This window comes from Myotis daubentonii, chromosome 15 (genome assembly GCF_963259705.1).
Source record: "Myotis daubentonii chromosome 15, mMyoDau2.1, whole genome shotgun sequence".
Lineage (NCBI taxonomy): Eukaryota > Metazoa > Chordata > Mammalia > Chiroptera > Vespertilionidae > Myotis > Myotis daubentonii.
In genome coordinates this window covers 19611604-19628462 of record NC_081854.1, presented here as the reverse complement: position 1 = coordinate 19628462, position 16859 = coordinate 19611604, and the positions used below count along the sequence as shown (strand labels likewise).

Genomic DNA, 16859 nt, shown 5'->3' with positions numbered 1-16859 from the left:
AAAGATCCCCAAATCCACAGGCACGTAGTCTGTCTTATTCCAATACCCTTAAATCTTTTATTCTTCTCTCCCAAGACCCCAAACTCCACAACCTTGATGTTCTTTCTCAGTCTGAGACCCCAAATCCCAAGCTCAGGGACTCAGACATGCAAATATTCCAGAATCTTCAGCTCTGAAATTTATCTACTATCTCCCCCTCCCCGTAAGTCCACAGTCCTGTACTAGCCCCTCAGAAGAAGCCACAAATTCAGACTTGTTAATCTGCCCTGGAGTCCCTTCCTCCTCCATTGCTGGCTGCATCCCAAGCTAGGCGGGAGCATGGTGGGAGGTGTAACTGGCAGGTGAAATGAGACAGTTATATAACCAGGACCAAAGGCCGCCCTTTTCTCCCAGGTAGTATAAAGACAAGCCGTCCCAGCCTTCACCATGTGACTCTCACTCTCAGTGCCACCATGCTGGCCTCGGGGCTGCTTCTGGTGGCTTTGCTGTCCTGCCTGACAATAATGGTCTTGATGTCTGTCTGGCGGCAAAGGAAGTTCTGGGGAAAGCTACCTCCTGGTCCCCGAGCGCTGCCCTTCATCGGGAACTACTTGCAGCTGAACACAGAGCAGATGTACAACTCCCTCATGAAGGTATCATGAAGCAGGGAAATGGGTGTTAGGGTGGGGTTGAGGGCCTGCTCAGTCTGGCTGAGACTTTGTGGCAGGGGATTGGCAAGGTTGGACTGAAATCTTAGGAAGGAGGAGGTTGTTTTTTAAGATATATGTTTTTATTGATTCCAGAGAGAGAGGGAGAGGGAGAAAGAGAAATATCATTGGAGTCGAAAACCTGGGTGTGTGCCCTGACTAGGAATCATGGAATCAAGCTGGTGACCTCTCGGTGCATGGGGCGACGCTCAAGCAACCGAGCCACACCAGCCAGGGAAGAGGGGGGAGTTTTGAAGGTTTAGTACTGGGGTTCTAGCCAGGAAAGACCAGATCTTGGGATGTCCAGTTCCTTGACTGACAGAACTTGGGCAAAATGTATCCCAGTCTGTGAGGTCTGGGTACAGAGTGAGTTCAGAGTTGGGGCTGCTCCCTCTCACCACTCCTCTGCCTCTCCATCAGATCAGCGAGTGCTATGGTCCCGTGTTCACCGTCCACCTGGGCACTCGGAGGATCGTGGTGCTGTGTGGACATGAGGCTGTAAAGGAGGCTCTGGTGGACCAGGCTGAGGAATTCAGTGGGCGAGGCAAGCAGGCCACCTTTGACTGGCTCTTAAAAGGCTATGGTGAGGGGGACTCTGGGAGGGGGAATGTGGTCAAGCAGACTTGATGGCCTCAGTGTCCCAGCATTCTTCTCCCAACTCACCACCCACTCAAGGCTGAGGCAGAGCCCTTCCTCGGTCTCCTCTGTCCCGTTCTGTTTATCCCTGTGTCCCCTCTAACTTGTCTTAGTGTTTGTGCGTCTCCCTGCTTCTCTCTGCTCAATCTCCCGGTTCTCTCTCACTAGATGGCTCTTCTTTCTCTGTATCTCTTAGAAGCTCTTAGGAATTTTGCTTTGGAACCCTGGTCTCTGTCTCCAAGTGTCATTTGTCTTTTTCTCCTTCTCAGCTCTGTGCCTCCCCATGCTTCTCTCTCCCCCTCCTTGCCTCTCTTTTCCTTTGTCTTAGAATCTCACATTTTTTCTGCTTCACAATCCCCATGCCTCCAACTCCTGGCAAAAGCCTCTTCTCTCTTCCAGTCTCTCTGTGTTTCTCTGTATATGTTTTTCTCTCTTCTCCATCTCAGTCTTAGAATCCTTCTCAATTTTTACTCCCACCTCCCAGATCTCCACATATCTCATTTCCCCTCCTTCCCTCCTGCCTCTTTCTCTTCATGAGTGTCTCTGCATCTCTGTTTCTCTGTACATACCTGTTGCCCCTTTTCTTCTAATTTTCTTCCAACTTGGTCTCTTTCTCTTTCTGTATTTCTCTGACTCTGAGTGTTCTCTCTCTCTCTCTCTCTCTCTCTCTCTCTCTCTCTCTCTCTCTCTCCCTCTTCCAGCACCTCCCTCTTACCCCGCCCCTCTCTGGCCGCTCCCCACTCCTACATTCCCTCCCCAGGGGTGGCATTCAGCAACGGGGAGTGCGCCAAGCAACTCCGGCGCTTCTCCATCAGCACGCTGCGGGACTTCGGCGTGGGCAAGCGCGGCATCGAGGAGCGCATCCAGGAGGAGGCGGGCTTCCTCCTCGAGGCCTTTCGGGGCACGCATGGTGAGCCTGGCACCCCAGAGAGCAGAGGAGGAAAACTCCGTCCTGGCCTGGGAGGGGAACTAGGTTGGGGGAAGGCGTTCCTCGAATTCTCAGACTGGCATCCCACCGCCAAGTTGACCCCATCCTCCCCTCCCCCCCAGGTGCCTTCATAGATCCCACCTTCTTCCTGAGCCGAACTGTCTCCAATGTCATCAGCTCCATTGTCTTTGGGGACCGCTTTGACTACGAGGACAAAGAGTTCCTTTCACTGCTGCGCATGATGCAGGGAAGCTTCCAGTTCACAGCTACACCTACAGGGCAGGTGACTGATCCCAACCTGGCTCTACTGGGGCCCTAGCACAGCCAGCCACCGTCTCCCTTAGGCGGACACAGGTGCCCCAAGCTCCTATCCTCCTCCAGACCAGGGTCCCCTCAAAACCAGCCTATTTTCTTGGACAGCTGAACAGTTGCACAGGAACTCAGGACAGGGGCCCAATACCCAGTCTCCAATACCTGGATGTCTCAGCTGATATCCCCCTTACAAAAAAAGAAAGGGAAGAAGGAAATATGGATGTGTCTCAATCCATCTCCTCTAAATCCGTGGACAGAAGCTCTCTGATCTCGCATGAAAGCTTAGATATCTGTTTCCATCCATCCCCATCTACACACCTAAACACCTGGACAGCTGTCTTTACCGGTGCCTCCCTTGCCCCGAGACAGGCCCCACTCCCTTCAGGTGACGTTCACTGACAGCTGTCCTTCCCTTTCCTTCTCCCCCATCAGCTCTATGAGATGTTCTCCTCAGTGATGAAACACCTGCCGGGCCCACAGCAGCAGGCATTTAAGGAGCTCCAGGGGCTGGAGGACTTTATAACCAAGAAGGTGGAGCAGAACCAACGTACACTGGATCCCAACTCCCCGCGGGACTTTATTGACTCCTTCCTCATCCGCATGCAGGAGGTACATGCCAGCAGGCAGTGCAAAGAAGACCAAAGCCTAGCAGAGGAAAACCTGGCGGGGGGTGGGGGGCGGGGAAGAAGAGCGGCTCATTCAGATGACCCCTCATCATAACCCTCAGAATCCCAATTATAATTCACTGTTCTCTCAACTGAGCCTTTACCCATGGTCAGGACTTGTGTGTGCAAATCATCATAATAAGCACCATCTATAGCACTGCCGTGCACTAGGCACTATTTTAAGAACTTTATGCTATTCACCTATTTAACACTCACACCAGCTCTTGGAGAAGGTTCTACTATGACTCCGATGTTACAAATGAGGAAACTGAGGCCCAGAGAGTGTAAGTGCCGTGCCTGGGGTCACACACCCAGCTCCAACTCTGGTCTTTCAGACTCTAAGGCCACTTTTAGCCACCATGCTCTTACCTTTCATTCCTTGGTTATCAGAGGTGGCCTGTCTTTCCTATATAACATTGGAGGGTCCCCACTCCTAACTGGAAGGGCTTTATGGAGTCGGAAGTTCAAGGGGAAAGGATCAGGGAGTGGATTCTCTGTAGGAATCTGCTAGATTTTCAGTGAAGGAATAGGATGCTACTGCTTAAAATCCAGTCTGTGTCTCAGAAAATGTCTCTCTTCAACTCTCTCTGATGCATTCCATCATGGTCTCTCTCGCTCACTGTCTCTATTCCCTCATTTCTAAATATTTGTATAATTAAAAAGAAACAACTAAGTGGGTAATTAAAGAACAGATAGTCAGCTGGATAAGGAAAGTGAGAAGAATTTTTGGGTAGAGCCACCAGGCTGGAAAAGGCCTGGCAGAACTAGGGTCCCTCTTCCGACCTTTGGTCCAGAACTATAAGAAGTGGGTCCAGAGGAAAAACCCCAGAAGGGCCCTGAGAGCCTGGGGGAGTGGGCTTGGCCTGAAGCTCTCTCTGTGCAGGAGCAAAAGCACCCCAACTCTGAGTTCCACATGAAGAACCTGGTAATGACCACGCTGAACCTTTTCTTTGCGGGCACCGAGACGGTCAGCACGACCCTGCGTTATGGTTTCCTGTTGCTCATGAAGCACCCAGATGTGGAGGGTAAGGCTGCAGGGGGTGGGGAAGTGAGGACCACAGACCCTCAAAATGCCTCTGAGCCCATTGCAATCTCCCCACCTCTCTCACATTTCTGGACCCTCAGACACACCCTGCTATACAGAGACTGGGTGATGATATTCAGCTAATAGGGACCAGTCAAGTTTCTTCAGCTGTTAACATATTGAAAATATCTGAACTGATTGGTAAATAGCTCCACCAAATGCCCACTACCTGCCCCTCCAGACCATCCCCCAAGGCTCCCTCCCTCGCAGCTTCCCCCATGATTCTGGCACAACCAGGTTAAGAGGACCCTGTGCCAACAGTGCTTGGACCAACCTCTGTTTCGAATGATCATATATCCATCCAGTTGTACCTATTTGGGCTATCATTCCTGCCCCAAGACCCCTAGCTACCTAAACGTATTCCCCCTTATCCCACAGCCAAGGTCCATGAGGAGATTGACCGGGTGATTGGCAAAAACCGTCAGCCCAAGTTCGAAGACCGGGCCAAGATGCCCTACACAGAGGCTGTGATCCACGAGATCCAGAGATTCGGAAACATGATCCCCATGGGTCTGGCCCGCAGAGTCACCAAGGACACCAAGTTTCGGAACTTCCTCCTCCCTAAGGTGCTGCCCTTGCCCAGCACCTCCAACCCGCACCCTGTGACCCAGCACCCCATCCTCCTTAGAAGCTTCCCAGCCCTTGTCTCCCTCCCTCAATCAAAGACTTCCCCAATCACATGTCCCTTCAACCTTCCCACTCAGAGACCCCTGAATCCTGTGTCTCCCCAGGACCTCAGGGAATATGAACCCCATGTCCCCAAACATCCCGCCTCGAGTGACATGAACTGCATGTACCTCAAAGCTTCCGCTGCAGGAGACACAGACCCCATACTCCCCGAAATTCCTGTCTCAGGAACAGAAATGTCACATCCCTCAAAGCTCCTCCCTCAGAGAGGACCTGGCTCCCATTTCTCCTAACCCACATTCCCCCTCTGACCCCATATGTTCTCTGCATACCCATTCCCCCTTCGCCTTGTCAATCCCTTCTCTCCCCACCAGGGCACTGAAGTGTTTCCTATGCTGGGCTCCGTGCTAAGAGACCCCAAGTTCTTTTCCAAACCTGGAGATTTCAACCCCCAGCATTTCCTAGATGAGAAAGGGCAGTTTAAGAAGAATGATGCTTTTGTGCCATTCTCCATTGGTAAGAGACCACTGTCTGTTAGCAAGCCTCCCGTCACACCAACAGGGGCCTCCTTCATCCCAGCTCCCCTCTCTGAGATGTAGCCAAGTAGCTTTCTCCAGCTTGCCAGTCCCTCTTATTATCTACCCTGCAGCCAACCTACTGTAACCCTCTTAACTAACACCTACCAAAACTCAGGCAAAAGGAAAGGGGTGATAGTACCTACTTCAGAGATGGGAAAAATCAAGACCTAGAGTGAGTCAGAGATTTGCCCAAGGTCACTTGAATTCTTCAGACTCCTAAGGAGATGATAGCACAGCAGCCATATGTGTATGTTTAGGGGGAAGGGTTGTCTAAAATTCCCATTGCTACAGCCTACTATGGCTAACCGCATTCCATGTACAAGGGAAACAGGCTCAGACAGGATTAGAGACTTCTCTGAAAGTCTACAGGCCACGGTATTCCGTCCCCTCCTCCCCAGGGAGAATGCAGCTGGAGATGGGGAGAGGGAAGAGGTGGCAGTGAGAGTAGGCCTCATCTTAGCCCTTCCCACCCTATCTTGTCAGGAAAGCGGTACTGTTTTGGAGAAGGCCTGGCTAGAATGGAGCTCTTTCTCTTACTCACCAACATCATGCAGAACTTCCGCTTCAAGTCCCCACAGTCACCCAAGGATATCGACGTTTCCCCGAAACATGTGGGCTTTGCCACCATCCCACGAAACTACACCATGAGCTTCCTGCCACGCTGAGCTAGAGCTGCCACAGGGCAGGGCTAGTGGGAGGAGCAAATGGGAGGGCGGGGCTTGGAGGGGCGGTGTTAAGGATGGGGGTGGGGTGGAGGAAAAGAAGGTGCAAGGTGGATTAGAGAGTAAGAAGAAACAGACGGGCTGTCTGTCCACGTGCTAGAGGTAGATCCTTCAGAGTTGGGGTGAGATAAAGTGAAACCTTACACTGTACCGTGAATGATGATAATAATAGTAACAGCTATTATTTATTGAGCAAGTACTCTGTGTCGGCTCTGTGCTAAAAGCGTTACACACTCACCTCCCTTAATGCTCACAAACCTGTGGGAAGGGAACTGTGTTCATACCCATTTCACAGGTGACACAGCTGAGGCTCAGAAAGTTTAAGTCTCTATCTGAGACCCCACAGAACGCAGTAAGTGCTCAGCAAGTACTCGGACACAGATCTGTGCAGGGATGGCTATACAAAGCCCACTGTCCTTTGGGTAGATTCTTAAAGAGCACCCCTTCCTTTTAAGTAAAATATGACAACTTAGTATATCATTATACAATATGAACAGCTCTGTCCAAGGATTTTTCCAGAGCCCTGTCAGGCAGCTGACCTGGCTTCACTGCATGCTCTTGTCCATTCATACGCACTACAAATGCCAGGGCATTGATCAGATCCCTTATGAGATGGGATCTGATCAGAGTGAGACTGGGGAACAGGAATCAGGTCTCTCAGTGAACTGGGTGTGGGAGAAAAACACGTCAGTGAATGCTGGCAGAACTTTGGTCATGGCACAGCCATATACAAGTGTGTGTGCACATGTGTGCATCCAAGTATATGATTGCATCTTCTTCTGCGTGTATGCATGAACTCATTTGCTATGAATTTCTGAAGGTTTGGCTCTCTCTGATGGATCTGCGGTGTACTGTAAGACTCAGCTAAGAGTCTCAGAATCCCCTTCTTACTCTCAAATAAGTCAGTATGTGTTCCCTTAGAAGTGACATCCTCAATCAGTGCACAATCTGAACATTCATACACATTAGCCTTGGTTTTGTGTTTCTTGAACTAAATGCTACACACATCTTTCTCCCCCCAAGAAAAGAAAACTTGCCACACTTGAAGGACCAATGATTGAGAAAAAGAGAGGGGTAAGTTTGGTCCTCTGAGCCTTGCAAATTTCACAGCAGGCTATGATTCCCAAGTTTCTCATTTTCCATTATCTAAGTTTTACAATTTAGGTTTCATGAATTGGCTGCTTCCTGCTCACTGGAGAAGGAGAAGGATGGAAACACCCTTTATTATTACAAATGCACTTTTAAAAATTTATTATCATTTATTTATTTTAGAGAGAGAGGAAGGGAGAAAAAGAGAGAAAGAATCAAGAGAGGAGAGGAGGGGCTGGAGCTAGCTGGGTGCTGCCAATGAGGCACTTCTCCAGGAGAAGAGAGAATAGCTATCAGGTCTTTGCCCTGCAAGGAGGGAGAGAAGAGGTAAGAGAGAACAGCTATTAATTTTCACAATCCTATTACATGATCGTTACCAGAGGAAAAGGTGGGAGGTAGTAAAAGGTCAAGGGTTTAAATATATGGTCACAAATGAAGATTTGACTTTGGGTGGTGGGTACACAATGCAATAAACAGATGATGTATGATGGAATTGCACATTTGAAACCCATGTAATTTTATTAACCAATGTCTGTGGCTGGGACTTCCAATACTATGTCGAATAGAAGTGTTGAAAGTGGACATCCCTGCTGGCCAGTGTGGCTCATTGGTTGAGTGTTGACCTATGAACCAGGAGGTAACTAGGAAAAGTAAAAGGGAAAAAAATGAGACAAAAGAGAAAAACTCAATAAAATAAGAAAAATCAATAAGAATAGTCAAAAGTAGACTAGAAGAAAAGGAAATAGAGAAATTAGAGATATGCAAGATAAAACAGAAGAAAGAAAAAGGGGGAAAAACAAAAAATAAAAAAACCACACACACACACACACACACTCACACACACATACACACACCTCAAAAAACCAAAACCATGCACACACACACACTCAGAAACGTTTGGGTGCACTATTTGTGGGGGTCGCTGGATTTTGCTCTGATGTTGTTGAATCTGGTCCTTGGTGTGACTATCCTGGGCCTCATGGGAGCTTCTTTGGTACAGGTCACTGTGTCACTGTCACTTTCTGGTCTTGGGGAAGCTGACTGAGGTCTGAGTGGTTGAAGCCCCAAGTAGTCAAGCAGGTGGGGTCTCCTTATCCCTGAGGCTGGGTCTACCTTGAGTCTCACCACTTGATTGTCCCTGTTCTGAGCTGTACGCCATTCCCCCATGGGTTCTGCGGGGGTATCCTGGTCGGGCCCAGGATTGATTGATCATACTCCTATTGTGATGGTGTCAGGAGCTTGTAGAAGGCAGGGCCCTGCCCTTCTTCTAATGCTTCAGCTCTGCCTGGTTTGCTGGCACCTCCTCTCTGTCACCTGCAGGGGCACAGATTTCCTGCCCTGGGCTGTTACCCTTTGCCTCTGGTTGCTGCATGTCAGGTCAGAAGCAGCTGTTTTGCTGGTGGGAAAGAGGGTACCTTCCCTGTGTTTCAAGTGGGAAGGGTTGATCCTCCTTCCTGGACCTACTGTCCAGCCCCCTTTCTGCTCACCAGCATGAGTTCCTCCAAGAAATAGAGGGCCCCCAGATTCAATGTTGGGTGTGTTCTTCAGACCCCTCCAATGTAGGCTGGCCCTGAGCTCCACTGCATGGCCCTTCCCCCTGGTCAGGAGGAGCGTCCCAGACTGCACAATGGTTGGGTGCTAGTGCTACTCTATGGAGGGACTTCAGCCCCAGGCTTCCACTGCTGCACCCACTCTACAGTGTCCACAGCCATTGCCCTCAGAGCCTCCTTTCTCAGTCTCAGGCCCTCCTGTCTCACCTACAGATCTGCAGCCTCTACAGTCTCCACAGATCCTCAATTCTAATAGGTCCAGGTCAGGGGAGGCTACACCCACCTCCCAGCCTTCAGCACAGTTTTTATCTCTTCACTTTTAATCTGTGTGAATCTTTTGTTCTGAGGTGGGTCTCTTGTAGACAGCATATATATATATCTCCTGTTTTCTTATCCATTCAGCTATTCTATATAGTTTGATTGGAGCATTTAGTTCATTTACATTAAGGTTATTATTGATAGGTACTTATTAATTGCCATTTTTTCTTTATACCTGTTCCCTCTTCTCTCAATTTCTTCTTCTTCTTAAAGAAGTCCCTTTAACATTTATTGTAATGCTGGTTTGGTGGTAATGTACTCCTTTAGCTCCCCCCTCACCCCGGAAAGGTCTTTATTTCACCTTCAATTTTATTTTTATTTATTTATTTTTAAAATATATTTTATTGATTTTTTTACAGAGCGGAAGGGAGAGGGATAGAGAGTTAGAAACATCGATGAAAGAGAAACATTGATCAGCTGCCTCCTGCACCCCCCGCCCCCACTGGGGATGTGCCCATAACCAAGATACATGCCCTTGACCAGAATCGAACCTGGGACCCTTCAGTCAGCAGGACGATGCTCTATCCACTGAGTCAAACTGGTCAAGGCTTACCTTCAATATTAAATGGTAACCTTGTTGGATGGAGTAGTCTGGATTCAGGTCCTTGCTTTTCATTACTTTGAATATGCCATGCCAATTCCTTCTGGCCTGAAGTGTTTCTATTGAGAAAGCTGACAATCTATGGTAATTCCCTTATAGGCAACTTTCTGTCTCTCTCTTGCTGCCTTTAAAGATTCTTTGTCCTGCCCTAACCGGTTTTGCTCAGTGGATAGAGCATTGGCGTGCAGACTGAAAGGTCCTAGGTTCGATTCTGGTCAAGGGCATGTACCTTGGTTGTGGGCAGATCCCCAGTAGGGAGTGTGCAGGAGGCAGCTGGTCAATGTTTCTCTCTCATAGATGTTTCTAACTCTCTATCCCTCTCCCTTCCTCTCTGTAAAAAATCAATAAAATATATTTTTAAAAAAGATTCTTTGTCCTTAATGTTTGTCATTTTAATTATGATGTGTCTTGGTGTGGGTGTTTTTTGGTAAGCCATCAATTTTTGGGTGTTAATTTTGTATCCTGCTACATTGCCAAATTCATTTATTAAATCTAGTAGTTTTTTCGTGTAGTCTTTAGGGTTTTCTATGTACAATATCATGCCATCTGTGAATAATGAGAGTTTTACTTCCTCCTTTCCAATTTGGATGCCTTTTATTCCTCGTGCTTGTCTGATCTCTGTGGCTAGGACTTCCAGTACTATCTATCTATATATAAATGCCTATGCGACCATTACGGCAGAGTGACTGAATGGCCAGAACGGACCGGTCACTATGATGCACATTGACCACCCCGATTCCCTGATCGGGGCCTGCCAGGCAACCTCCCAGTCTCTCCCGCTGGCTGGCAGGCACCGCCCACCCAATGGGGAGCACAGAACAAGGAATGGGAGGTGGGTGGAGGCAGATGCGGGTGGAGCAAGGCCAAGGTGGGGGTGCAGGTGGGGGGCGGGGCCGGCTGCCTGCAGCAGGAGGAAGGAAGGCCTGGCTGGCCAACCTCCCAGTACCTGAAGGCTTTTGAAAAAACCTCTTTCTGGAGAGGATTTTCTTTTTCCCCCAGCGGCGCATAATTCAAAGGTGCTAGCCACAGAGCTGCCCGCCATGGAGCCACCCAATCTCTCCTTACATCCAGTCGGATAGAGCATGGCATGCGGTGGGGTGGAACACTCCAAGATGCTGCCCACAGGTGGGAAGCCGGTGGGGGTGGGGCATGGACACAAGGGCCTCGGAGCTGGACCACCCAGCCCCAGCATGCTCTCCGCCTGGAGATGTCCAGTTTCAGACCTCCGACCCCATTAACTGGATCAGTGATGGAGTAAAAAGCACCCTGGGAGGGTGAGGAAGTGAAACTTGGGGTGAGTACCACGGGTACAGTCCCTGTGACCTTCCCCTCCCAGGATAATGCTGTGCTCCCTAACCTCCCAGGTGCCAAGAGATAAATATGGATTCACAAAGAGGCAGGCCCCCAAGGAGCTTCAGCTGGGGGGCAGGGAGGAGTTACTTGCTTCTGACACCCTCACCCTTGACTTTAAGGCTGCATTCTTCTTCTCTAATACATGTTGCTTGAAGTACACGATGGTTTGTGTTTAGACCTGTGATAAATGTGGGGAAAGCAAAGTTTTGTGTTTTAGAACAAGAGTCTGGAGTCTTTGGAGGTTGTCTCTCTCTCTCTCTCTTACACACACACACACACACACACACACACACACACACACACACACACACACACACACACACACTTCTTCCTCCCCTCTTCCCTGGCCTGCGAATCTTCATGGAGAAAGTTAACCCTAGCTCCTCAGAACCCACCATCACTGGAATGGCCTCTGTTTTGTTTTGTTTTTCTCTCTCACAAGGTTTCTTTCTAACCTCTAAATCATCAGTCGGACATCCCCTGAGGGGTTCCAGATTGCGAGAGGGCAGAAGCTGGGCTGTGGGACAACTCCCCTGCCCCCCCCCCCATGCACAAATTTGGTGCACTGGGCCTCTAGTGTTGAATAAGAGTGGTGAAAGCAGACATCCCTGTCTTGTTCCTGTTCTTAGGGGAAATGGTTTTAGTTTTTGCCTATTGAGTATGATGTTCACTGTAGGTTTGTCATACATGGCCTTTATTATGTTGAGATATGATCCCTCTAATCCCACTCTGCTGAGAGTTTTTATCAAAAGTGGGTGCAGAATTTGTTAAATGCTTTTTCTGCAGTTATTGATCTGATCATGTGATTTTTTATCGTTCAAATTATTTATGTGATGTATCACATTTATTGATTTGTGAATATTGTACCAGCATTGCATCCCTGGAATAGATCCCACTTGGTCATGATGTTTGATCTTTTTAATATATTGCTGGATCTGATTTGGTAATATTTTGTTGGAGATCTTAGCATCTATGTTCATCAGGGATATTGGCCTGTAATTCTCTTTTTTTGTAGTGTTTTTTATCTAGTTTTGGAATTAGGATAATGCTGGCCTCATAAAAAGAGCTTGGAAGTATCCCTTCCTTTTGGATTCTTTTGGAATAGTTTGAGGAGTATAGGTGTTAGTTCTTCTTTGAATGTTTGATAAAACTCCCCTGTGAAGACATCTGGACCAGGCTTTTGTTTGCTGGGAGTTTTTTGATTACTGCTTCAATTTCATTAGTTGTTATTGACCTGTTCAGGTTTTCTGATTCTTCTTGATTCAGTTTTGGGAGATTGTATTTTTCTAGGAATTTGTCCATTTCATCCACATTGTTCAGCTTGTTGGCATATACTTGTATGCAGTATTTTCTTACAATCCTTTGTATTTCTGTGGTGTCAGTGGTTACTTCACTGCTTTCATTTTTGATTTTAATTATTTGGATCCATTCTCTTTGTTTCTTGATTAATCTGGCTAGAGACTCATCAATCTTGTATATCTTTTCAAGGTTTCATTGATTTTTTGTACTGTTTTTTAGTCTCTACGTCATTTATTTCTGCCGTAATATTCAGTATTTCCTTCCTTCTACTTACTCTGGGCTTTTCTTGTTGTTCTTTTTCTAATTCTTTAAGTTGGAGGGTTAAGTTGTTTATTATTAATTTTTTTTTTGGTTTTTTTGAGGTAGGCCTGTCGTGCTATGAACTTCCCTCTCAGGATTGCTTTTGCTGTGTTCCATAGATTTTGGGTTGTTGTGTGCTCATTTCCATTTGTTTCCAGGAAGTTTTTGTTTTCTTTCTGGATCTCATTGATAACCTACTCATTGTTTAATAACATGCTATTTAGCCTCCATGTGTTTGAATGTTTTTGAGTGTTTTTATGATAGTTGATTTCTAATTTCATTCCATTGTGATATGAGAAGATGCTTAATATGATTTCAATTTTCTTTAACTTGTAGAGACTTCTTTTGTGTCCTAACATGTGGTCTATCTTTTATTAAAAAATATATTTAATGATTTTCCACAGAGAGGAATGGAGAGGGATAGAGAGTTAGAAACATCGATGAGAGAGAAACATAAATCAGCTGCCTTCTGCACACTCCCTACTGGGGATGTGCCCACAACCATGGTACATGCCCTTGACCAGATTCGGAGATCCTTGAGTCTGCAGGCCAATTTTCTATCCACTGAGACAAACCACTTAGGGCACATGTGGTCTATCTTTGAGAATGACCCATGTGCACTTGAGAAGAATGTAGATTCTTCAGTTTTGGGTGAAATGTTCTATAAATATCAGTTAAATCCATCTGATCCAGTGTGTCATTTAGAGTCACTGTTTCCTTGTTAATTTTTTGTCTGGAAGATCTATCCAGTGAAGTTAGCGAGTTGTTAAAGCCCCCTACTATGACTGTATAATTGTTGATCTCTCCCCTAAAGGCTTGGATAAGTTTTTTTATTTTATTTAGGTGCTCCTGTATTAGCTGCATATATGTTTACCAGGTCATATCCTCTTGTTGGCTCGATTCCTTTAGCATTATATAGTGACCTTTGTTTTCTCTTGTGATTGCCTTCATTTTGAAGTCTATTTAGTCAGGTATGAGTATTGCTAGCCCAGCTTTTTGTTTTAGTTTCCATTTGCATGGAAAATTGTTTTCCATCCCTTCACTCTCATCCTGTGTGAGTCATCCTGAGGTGGGTCTGTTGTAGACAGCATATAATTGGGTCATGTTTTCATATCCATTCAGCTTCCCTATATCTTTTGATTGTAGTATTTAATCCATTTACCTTTATAGTTATTATTGATAGGTACTTATTTATTACTGTTTTAATTCTGTATGCCTATGTTTCTCTCTCTATATAGTTCTTCTTCTCATTACAGCAAGCTCTTTAGCATTTCTTGTAGTGCTGGTTTGGTGTTGATAAGCTCCTTTAGCTTTTTGTTTTTGTTTTTGTTTTTGTCTGGGAAATCTTTATTTCGCCATCTATTTTGAAAGATAGCCTTGCTGGATATCATTGTCTTGGTTTCAGATGCTTGCTTTTCATTACCTTGAATATTTCTTGCCATTCCTTTCAGTCTTGTACAGTTTTTGATGAGAAATCAACTGACAGCCTTATGGGAACTCCATCGTAGGTAACAAATTGTTTTTCTCTTATTGCCTTTAAGATTCTCTCTTTGTTTTTAATTTTTGGCATTTTAATTATGATGTGTCTGGGCATGGGCCTGTTTGGGTTCTTCTTACTTGGGACTATCTGTGCCTCCTGCCCTTGTGAGACTGTTTCCTTCACCAAGTTAGGGAAGTTTTCTGCCATTATTTCTTCAAACACGTTCTCTATCCCTTGCTCACTTTCTTCCCCATCTGGCACACCTATAATGGGAATATTGTTATGTTTCATGTTGTCCCACAGCTTCCTTTAGCTGTTGTACTTTTTAAAAATTGTTTTTTCTTTTTGGATCTCTGATTGAGTGATTATTTTTCTAGCCTGTTTTCTAATTCATTGATATGAGCTCTAACCCCAGATCCCCCAACCCTGGCTTCTGCTCCCAGAGCTCGTGTCCACTCTGCCCTCCCTCAGCCAGAGACAAAGGTGAGTGAGCTGCACATGAAATTTTGTGGGTTGGTCCTTTAAGAGGTTGCCTGCATTTTCAGCCATCTCTCACTGTCAGAAAGCAACTCTGCTGCTTTTCACAACTAGGTGTTGTGTGGGCACCTTTCTCAGTTTGGATACTTTTGGCTGGGGAGCCCAGCTTGGCATTTAGATCCCAGAGTTCTCAGTGGCAATCCCGCACAGCTGAGATATCATTCCAGGACTTCAGCTGCTATTTGTGGGAGCTCAACCATCCCTCTCATATATCTGCCCTTTCTACCAGTTGTAATTCCAGTTTGGTCCTGGGAGGATGTCAGTGTAGCATCCACTTCCACCACCGCCATTTTTTAATCTCACCCATTTTAAAAAATATTTTTTTATTGATTGCAGAGAGGCAGGGAGAGGAAGAGAGAAACATCAATGATGAGACTCATTAATTGGCTGCCTACTTCATGCCTTCCACTGGGTATCGAACCCACAACCTGGGCATTTGCCCCGACCTGGAATCGAACCATGACCTCCTGGTTTATAAGTCTATGCTCAAGCAATAAGCCACACTGGCTGGGCCCCATTTTGTTTTTGATGTTAGAATTTACCTCCTTTACATTATGTACTCATTAACAAATTATTGTAACTATATTACTGTAATAAATTTGTTCTTTATATTTTATACTAGAGTTAAATGATTAACTCAGTACTGTATTATTGTATTAAAGTATTCTGAAATTGACCATAAAATTACCGTTTTCAGTGCATTTTATAATTTTATGTTTTCTGTGTGTATTTTTTTTGCATCTGGTTGATTATATTCACAACTGCAATCTTGAATTCTCTGTCATTTATTTCACATCTTTCCAAGTGTTCCACCTTGATTTATTTTTATTTTATTGATTAAGGTATTTAATATGTGTGCTTATCTCTTCATTGATCCCCAGTCCCCCCACTCATGCCCTCACCCCCCTGGTGTCTGTGTACATTGGTTATGCTTATATGCATGCATACAAGTCCTTTGGTTGATCTCTCCCCCTTACCTCCACCATTCCCTACCTTCCCTCTGAGGTTTGATGGTCTGAAAGATGCTTCACTGTCTCTCGATCTGTTTTTGTTCACCACTTTATGTTGTTCATTATTTTCCATAAATGAGTGAGATCCTGTGATATTTATCTTTCTCTGACTGGCTTATTTCGCTTAGCATAATGCTCTACAGTTCCATCCATGGTGTTGCAAATGGTAAGACTTCCTTCTTTTTTACCGCAGCATAGTATTCCATTGTGTAGATGTACAACAGTTTTTTAATCCACTCATCTGCTGATGGGCACTAAGGCAGCTTCCAAATCTTAGCTATGGTAAATTGTGCTGCTATGAACAGAGGGTGCATATATCTTTTCTGATTGGTGTTTCTAGTTTCTTGGGATATTCCACCTTGATTTCTTGAGGATTTTTTAAAATTTTTTTTTATTTCTGAGCTCCCTCATTTCTGTGTTTATTGGTATTTGCTGGTTTTCTTTGTCTACCATCTGTTGTATTACCGACCTTTCTCTTGCAGCTTTCTCTTAAGAAGTCTTTTATTATTTTCCAATAGGTGGCGCTGAATCACAAGATTTTTATTTATTTATTTATTTATTTATTTATTTATTTATTTATTTATTTATTTTACCTCTTACCTCCCAGAGCTGCCCTTCTTGGCTTCTATCTGAAAGGACAGCTGCACCTCCTGGGTGTGGGGTTTATTTTGCCTTGGGCCTCTGTGAGGTCCTCCCCACCCCTGCCTTACCCGGGGATCAATCACAGAAGGTAATAGTGATTCTACTGCAATAGCTCTGTTTGCAGATAATGTGCTCCTCCACTGGACACCAAGGCCAACTGGAGGTGAGTTTTGGGAGTCCAAGGCGTGTGGCAGGGTTCTGTGGCTCCATTTCTTTGTCTGAAACACCACCACTTGACAGCGGACAGCCATGGCAGAACCCCTAAGCTGTGTCCTTGCTTGGGTATCTCTGCTGGCTCAGCCTCTGTTTGCATCACTCACCCTGCTGGAGAGCCCACCAAGACTCTGTTCCTCCCTGCCCACTGAAGCAGCTGCTACCATGGGCTCCTCCAGCCCCCACTCCCTCCGCAGTCTCCAGGCCAAGCTGGTTGCCAGCTCCCAGC

At 46.1% G+C, this 16859-nt stretch overlaps 1 protein-coding gene across 1 annotated transcript; it reads left to right on the top strand.

The window, feature by feature from the left end:
• The first annotated feature begins 403 nt into the window (after positions 1 to 403).
• LOC132216863 (cytochrome P450 2A13-like) lies at positions 404 to 6726 on the top strand. Its single transcript, XM_059666475.1, has 9 exons — positions 404 to 632; positions 1107 to 1269; positions 2083 to 2232; positions 2373 to 2533; positions 2995 to 3171; positions 4111 to 4252; positions 4690 to 4877; positions 5313 to 5454; positions 6000 to 6726. Exons 1-9 carry the CDS (start codon positions 453 to 455, stop codon positions 6179 to 6181), a joined length of 1485 nt encoding a protein of 494 aa, XP_059522458.1. The 5' UTR covers positions 404 to 452; the 3' UTR covers positions 6182 to 6726.
• Positions 6727 to 16859: the final 10133 nt, after the last annotated feature.

What these genes read in the sequence shown, in the direction of transcription:
- LOC132216863 (XM_059666475.1), top strand. Translation starts at nt 453, where the DNA reads ATGCTGGCCTCGGGGCTGCTTCTGGTGGCTTTGCTGTCCTGCCTGACA. An exon ending in GGCCTTTCGGGGCACGCATG is followed by an intron (nt 2,233 to 2,372) that starts GTGAGCCTGGCA and finishes CCTCCCCCCCAG; the next exon opens with GTGCCTTCATAGATCCCACC. An exon ending in CAGCTACACCTACAGGGCAG is followed by an intron (nt 2,534 to 2,994) that starts GTGACTGATCCC and finishes CTCCCCCATCAG; the next exon opens with CTCTATGAGATGTTCTCCTC.